Below are 8,174 nucleotides of genomic sequence, written 5' to 3' on the forward strand. Positions count from 1 at the left end.
TTATATATATTTTCCATTTTCCGCTTGGACGGTTTATGGGAATAGTCGACATGTGTTTTCGTACTCTGACATTAACAAGTTGAACGCGGTTTTCTGTTCTCTTCCGGTAACCTAGCAACAGCTTGTTCACAAGAAAATGTAACCCGGGCACAGACCGCGAGCGCTCGGTCCAAGCACAGGTTGACGTATCCGGAATAAGTGAGGGGTATCAGATGTCGCTGGGATTCCTCTTGGAAGGACAGAGTGAAACATTGTGGGTCATTTTTGTTTATGTCTTATGTTCCTGAGTATCTCTCCTCTAAGGAACTGTGCAACTATAAGAATAATCAAAGTAGAATTGACATTAGAAGTACAACTGTGTGTCTCTAAAATCACCGTGTATATACTGGAGCTCTCCACGTTCATCAAGATCACTTCCATTCAATGCTGCAGTTATGTACAAATATGGCGGAGGAGCTACAGCTTAGTGTAAGGTTGAGTGGGGAGGAGCTATATCACAGAATGAGTGGGGAGGAGCTCCATCTCAAGATGAGTGGGGAGGAGCTACCTCTCAGTGTAAGGAAGAGTGGGTAGGAGCTAAAGTGCTTTACCAGGAAGAATGTGGAGGAGCTACATTCTATTACTGGGTGAAATGGAAAGGGGCTACCGCATAGTGCAAGGTGGAATGCGGAGGAGCTACAGCTCTTTACAATGAGTTATGGGGAGGAACTATGCTAAATTACTAGGAAGAATGGGAGGAGCTACATCTAATGTTAAAGAGAAATGAGGATGTGTTACAGCTTAGCGCTACAGGGAGGAGCTACAGCTCTTTATTAGAAAAAATAGGGAGGGGCTACATATAATTACTAGGAGAAATGGGGAGATGCAGTGGCATAATAATAGCCCACATGGCTTCTGTGGGGCCTAAGATAGGAGGGGGCCCTATTAGGGAGGTTTCAATTATAGAAGGGTTCAAGTCAGACTACAGGGTCGTCTTATGTCACAAATCCCCATACAGTAGCTCTCCTCACTCATCACGTCGAATTGCATTCAATGCTGCAATAATGTATAACTTTGGGGGAGGAGCTACAGCATAATGTAAGGATGAATGGGGAGGAGCTACATCACTTTACTAGGAGGAATAGGGAGGAGCTACATTTTATTAGTAGGAGAAATAAGGAGGTGTTACAGCTTTCTTAGTGCAAGGAGAGATGGGGAGGAGCTACAGCTCTTTACTGCAAGGAACGGGGAGGAGCTACATCTAATTACTAGGATAAATAGGGAGGTGCTACAGCTTAATATAAGGAGGGATGGGGAGGAGCTACAGCTCTTTACTGGGAGAAATGGGGAGGAGCTACATCTAATTACTATCAGGAATAGGGAGAAGTTACAGCTCATTACTAAGAGGAATAAGGAGAGGACTACAGCATATTACAGGAGAAATGGGGAGAAAATATATTTAATAATAAGAGGATTGGGCAACAGCTATATTTAATTAGAGGAATGGGGAGGAGCTATATTTAATAAGTAGAATGGGGAGGAGCTATATTTAATAATAAGATGAATGGGGAGGAGCTATATTTAATAATAAGAGGAATGGGGAGGAGCTATATTTAATAAGTAGAATGGGGAGGAGCTATATTTAATAATAAGATGAATGGGGAGGAACTATATTTAATAATAAGAGGAATGGGGAGGAGCTATATTTAATAATAATAAGAGGAATGGGGAGGAGCTATATTTGATAATAAGAGGAATGGGGAGGAACTATATTTATTAATAGGAGCAATGGGGAGGTGCTACCTTTAATGATCGGAGGAATGGGGAGGAGCTACAATATCCTAGCACTGAAAATGCTTTCTTTGCAGGTTACAGGATACAATGTAACAGATTTACAGGGGAAGAATGGGGAGGAGCTTTATGTTAGCATTGGAAATAAATAATTGAGAGATCAGCCAATAGTGAGTGAGTAGGAGGGGCTTTCCCTGATCTCATCTCTTTTTTATATCTGATAGTTTTTATCTATTATTCAGCAACATAAGCACACAAACCTTATATGAGGTAACTGATGTCCCTACTGATGATGGGAAAAAATGTCTTGCCAGTGAATGGGCAAAAGCTGTTTTAAAATGGTGGCCAGGACCCAAGTGGTAAAGGAGCAACCAACCAACACACCCATCAAGAGTTAGATCACATCTCCCTCTGGATGACAGTGAGCTTTTGGTCCATTCTATGGTTGGTTGGTTGGTTGGTTGGTTGGATGGTCCCCTATCTGGGAAACGTGTTGAGAATTGTCCTCACCGCTACTGCAGGGATCAGCTTCAACTGAATGGAATTGACTTTTTCTTTTGGGATTGTAAAGACTTCTAAGTTTGCTGATCCGTAGATGGTTGAGGTCATCCTCAACCATCCACTCAAGACATCCAGGACATCCTCAGGACATATGGGGGTATTTGGCTACTATGTCAGAATAGCTAATATATGTACTTGTATGGACCATAAAATACCCATTTATGCGGTTGTAAAGCTTATTTTGAAGAAAAGGTCTTCTCATGACATGATTTATGCCACTATAAGGAAGATCTCTTTGTGTAGTAATTGCTTCTGACAGCCGAATCACTTGGTATTGTCCCAATCCCCACCTGGTGGTCCCAGAACATTTTTGAAGTGGGTCCATATTTTTACTCAACGTCTTGCTGTCTGTGTCTCCATTGGAAAGATTCTTCTATCTCCCTGTCCTGGTTCCATGAAGGGGTCAAAGATAATTCAACTGTTATTCACAAAGATGCCGAAGGCAATCGAGTGAGTAACCCAGCCGACGTGAAGTGAGCCGAACAACATTCGGCTTTTCACTACGGCTCAGTACGGCTGATTTCAGCCGTACATCGGCTGCCTTCAGAAGGACTTCGACACAGCCGCTCCAACATCAGGATCGGCTGAGCCGAAGCTCCGGTAGCTCACTCGCTGCCGTTCGTCCCCTATTCTAAGAGGGGATGAACAGCAGTGAGTGAATAGTGAATAGCCGAATGCCGGCATTCGGCTCGGCTATTCTGCTCGGTACCTCCGTGGTACCAAGCAGAATAGCAAATAGTGAAAAAAGTAAAAAGTAGAAAAAATATTTTTAAAAAATATAAATGAATATTAAATTATAAAAAATAAAGATTTAAAAAAAACATATTTAAAAAAAAAACAATTGGGCAGAGCTAGCAGTGACAGCTAGCTCCGCCCAACTGTTTTTAATTGGCTGGCACCCAGCCAATGAATAGCAACTGGGCGGAGCCGCCCGTGATGTCTTATCCGGCTCCACCCAGTTGTTATTGTTTAATGTCAGATCAGCATCCCCAGGTCATTTGGAGAAAGGCCGGCCTTCGCCCCGCTTCGGATGTCACTTCGGATCAGTCGAGCAGAAGCATATGCCTTCGGCTCGGCTCAGTCGCTCGTCCGTCTTCTGCTGCTTTACGGGCTATACTGAACCGAAGGGCTCTGGCGGTTGAAGAGAGCTGAAGGATCAGCCGAAGCTACGGCTGGATCCTTCGGCTCCTCTGTGAATAACCCTATAAGTTTGTCTTCCCCGCAGTACCTTATTCTGCCGCTAGATGTCCTTGGTCTGATGTCTGGCATAATTAAACCAACTTCCTCTGAGTCCAAGTCATCTTGAACCGACCCTTAGCCTGCGACTGGACACTGAGAGTAGAAGCAGCACCAACTGAGCTCATCTCTCTGTCATTCTGATCTCTCCAACTATCAGCATGCTTCTTATCAGCACATTAACTGGTTGGCTCCTTGTGCTTCCTCTCGTACTCCAGCCCTGGTGTATAGGGACTGCTAGAGGCTCTAACCGGGTCTCATTCAGGTACTTACACTGACTATATTCCAAATATACATTTAATTATGTATTAATGACTACAGAGCTGCACCGTTGTGTGTCTTTTATATCTGCCTACAGCTCAGCTCTAATGCTAATCATTCACCTAAGGATTTGTTACATTTCCTCTACAAACCCTCGGCGTCTCCTGTCTAGCAGAGCGCCCCGCCGCCCACTCAGGGCCCACCTTCCCGATCAATAAAGCATCGGTGCGTCCATCTACTCTGGCAGCAACGCGTACATTTCAAACCGCTAAATGACTTCATTACTGTGCAATACATTTCCATTATCTGTAACTGGACGAGGGCTGGCTCCATCGTACGTGCATTCTTGCGGTTTTGCTTACAGAGGGCTGTAAAACGCGCGGTGCCTTCGCAGAAAAGCCTTTTTCCGCTTTTAGGGCAGCGTAGGATCTGGGGATAAGGCCTAATGACAAAACCACCGGCTGGAAGGGCGATACGGAGGATAAACGCAGAATAGGTGACGAGCGAGAGGAGCTGAAATCTTAGACGTTGCGATGCCGCGGTGTACTTAACAAATACAGTGTGTTAATATGTAATGATGTAACCAAACTGCTCTCGGCTAGCAAATGTCTTCTCCAGAATCTCTGGAGTTCGCCGCTCCTAATCCTCGGCCCCTCAGGTTAACAAGAGGCACAAAAGGAGCGTTGACGTTTATACCGCATTGGCGTCTCGTAGCTTTGCTCGCAGACAAAGTTCTGTTTCCGATTTTGTTTCCTAATATCTCCTGACCAATGAAAAGACGGTTTTATGGGAAAACAGACATTTAAAGGGACAGGGTAGCGATCTTGTGACCCCGAAAAGACGATCTCTGTACCTAATGCTTGGGGCCCGTTCACACCATCTATTCGCGGTAACGTAGTGGCACCCCAATGCATTGCAGTGCCGGTGCATGCACTATATTTCGGTAGCTCAACACTGGTTAATGTATTGCCGTGCATTGCGCTGTGCTGCAGCGTATCTGTAAAAAATAAGTTGAGGCAACTGGACTTTCTTGAAGACGTTTCACTGGTCATCGGACCAGCTTTCCCAATTCAGAATGACTTGTACAAAAAATTATCTGGGAATAAATATGGTGAATGTTGCTCCAATCCACATAATCTGTTAGTCACAACCAGGTGTTGATGGCATTTGCATAGTGCCTTGGCGTGCCATTCAATATGAAAGGCACCCCTTTGTACCAAGCATTCAGAATGAATGGCACCTTATCATACCAACACATTCAGAATAAATGCACCCCAACGTACAATGCATTCAGAATTAATTACCACCTATAATACAAACACATTTAGAATGAATGATATCTTATCATGGTAACATATTCAGAATGAATGAGACCCCATCAAATCAACACATTCAGAATAAATGACACCCCTTTGTACCAATGCATTCAGGATGAATGGTGCCCCATCATATAATACACTCAGAATGAATGACCTCCTATCATACCAACACATTTAGAATGAATGGCACTCTATGGTAACAATGCATTCAGAATAAATGGCACCCCATTGTACCATTGCATTCAGAATGAATAACACCCAATCGTAACAAAGCATTCAGGATGAATGGCACCCTATTGTACTAATGTATCGAGAATAAATGTCACCCCATCTTAACAATGCCTTCAGAATGAATGGCACCCCTTTGTACCAATGCATTCAGGATGAATGGTGCCCCATCATATAATACACTCAGAAGGAATTACCCCCTATCAGACCAACGCATTCAGACTAAATGGAACCCCATCATACCAACACATACAGACTGAATGGCACCCCATGATACCAACACATACAGACTGAATGGCACCCCATGATACCAACACATACAGACTGAATGGCACCCCATGATACCAACACATACAGAAGGCTGAATGGCCCCCCATCGGTCCAACACATACAGACTGAATGGCACCCCATGGTACCAACACATACAGACTGAATGGCACCCCATCGTGCCAACACATACAGACTGAATGGCACCCCATGGTACCAACACATACAGACTGAATGGCACCCCATCGTGCCAACACATACAGACTGAATGGCACCCCATGATACCAACACATACAGACTGAATGGCACCCCATCGTGCCAACACATACAGACTGAATGGCACCCCATGATACCAACACATACAGACTGAATGGCATCCCATTGTACCAATGCGTTCATAAGGAATGGTACCATATAATATCAATATATGGCACCCCATCATACCAACACATACAGACTGAATGGCACCCCATCATACCAACATATTCAGAATGAATCTCTTTGTACCAATGCATTCAGGATGACTGGCGCCCCATCATATAATACTCAGAATGAATGACCCCCTATCAGACCAAGGCATTCTGAGTGAATGGCACCCTAGTGTACCAGCACATTCACATTGAATGGCACCCCATCATAACAATGCACTTAACGTTGCCCCACGTTACCACAAATAGATGATACGACACGGTAGTATTGCCCTTCACTCCTCCCCAGGTAGCTACATAAAAGGTTATGTAGGGAGATAAGGGGAGGAGCACTCCCTCCGATATTTAATACTGTTATGCACACTCAGATGCTGAGAGACAGTGTTTGGGCTTTAAAGAACAGAAATATAAGAGTTTATTTCTCCTGTAACCGCTGACCCTGAAGCTGCGCAAAATGTTTTACATGGTTTGCCTTGCTTGCTTTAATCGGGCTTTCTATGGCCCATTCTTGGACCCGTCCATTCACCTCTTACCCTGTGTGTGTTTTTTGTTTGTAGGAACAAGAAGATCCAAATAAACTGGCGACCAGCTGGCCGGACTATTACATTGACCGAATCAACTCCATGGCAGCAGTAAGTCATTTTTGTCTTATTTATTTTTTTTTTATTTTTTTATTTTAATGAATAGATTTGTCTTATAAATGAGCTATTTTGAGAGAAAGGGGGTTAAGTAAGTGACTTTTGTCTTATTTATTTTTTTTTTATTTTTTTATTTTAATGAATAGATTTGTCTTATAAATGAGCTATTTTGAGAGAAAGGGGGTTTTGCATCACTTGGGTGTGCCCAGCCTGCCTGGCAGGGATAATTAAAGCAGAGGTTCTCAACTGCACAGATATATGAGGAAGCACCATCCACTGTCTCTGTTAGATTGTCCATTTATTTATTAGCTGGAGGCGGAGCTGGGACTCCCCAAAGTAGGTGGGAACTCTCACAATTTAAAAAGAACAGGACAGTGGACTTTGGTGGGGGAATCTCACTGCTTGAGATCACCGTGGAATCTCGCTGCTTGAGATCACCGTGGAATCTCGCTGCTTGAGATCACCGTGGAATCTCGCTGCTTGAGATCACCGTGGAATCTCGCTGCTTGAGATCACCGGGGAATCTCGCTGCTTGAGATCACCGGGGAATCTCGCTGCTTGAGATCACCAGGGAATCTTGTGGGCAAGCAGATGACTCAGCCCACCATTCTCCGCCCTTCATTCTCTGCCCACCATTCTCTGCCCACCATTCTCTGCCCACCATTCTATGCCCACCATTCTAGGCCCACCATTCTTCCATAATAGCTCATTTAATCAATAAATAGATTTCTCTTATACATGACAGCCTCTTGTTAACTGTTAATGGTCTTGGATGCCTCTTATTTGGGAACCAGTGGGTGGAGCTCATAACCTGGAAACATTTGGCCTGCATATTCCCAGGCTCAGATCCAGAAAATACCAACAGGGCTAACAAATGACAGATGAGCCAATCAGCCGGATTTGCATTGTCCTTTATAAACTGACCATTTATAACAGTTATCTATTTCAGTACAACTAGTACGAGTTTCAGAGTTTGTCTTCAACTTCAGCAGGGTCTGTTGCTGTGCACATATGCTGACAGGCAACATGCTTACAGGAGGAGAAAGCAAAAGGGGGCAGGTCAGTGACCAAGCTATACTGCCGGACTGCACTGGAGGTCAAGCTGCCATGTGTGCTGTTTGGTATAGATGTCTTGATCACAAAACGGACTGAACAGAACTATAAATTCTTTGGCAAGTATATATATTGATTAGTATTCAGCTCCTTGCCTGAATTTTGGCTTTCAGGGGGTTTTATATTGCCGGGAACAGGACAGCCGACTGGTTGTTTTCTTAGTCTGCTGATTTATGGTCGTATTGTGTTGTTGGACGTCACATATTTTAATGAAGGAGCTCGGGGAGCTCTTCTTTCATCTGGCCGTTCATAAAGAATTCCTCATCCATCAGTGAGTGGGGGGTCCCCGGTGTGCCGCACTTTGCACCGCCATTAGAGGAGACGCTGTATGGGAAGGTCCCCCCGATTACAGG

The 8,174-nt window shown here is 44.2% G+C and overlaps 1 protein-coding gene across 1 annotated transcript in view; it reads left to right on the top strand.

Moving 5' to 3' along the window:
* DAAM2 (dishevelled associated activator of morphogenesis 2) overlaps nt 1-8,174 on the top strand; it is a 202,585-nt gene that overhangs the window by 91,828 nt on the left and 102,583 nt on the right. The window contains exon 4 of the mRNA XM_018567383.1: nt 6,628-6,702. Within this exon, the coding sequence (XP_018422885.1) occupies nt 6,628-6,702 (75 nt within the window). The remainder of the gene's footprint in view (nt 1-6,627; nt 6,703-8,174) is intronic.

The sequence above is a fragment of the Nanorana parkeri genome, unplaced genomic scaffold (assembly GCF_000935625.1).
Source record: "Nanorana parkeri isolate BGI_ZX_2015 unplaced genomic scaffold, ASM93562v1 scaffold1040, whole genome shotgun sequence".
Taxonomy (NCBI): domain Eukaryota; kingdom Metazoa; phylum Chordata; class Amphibia; order Anura; family Dicroglossidae; genus Nanorana; species Nanorana parkeri.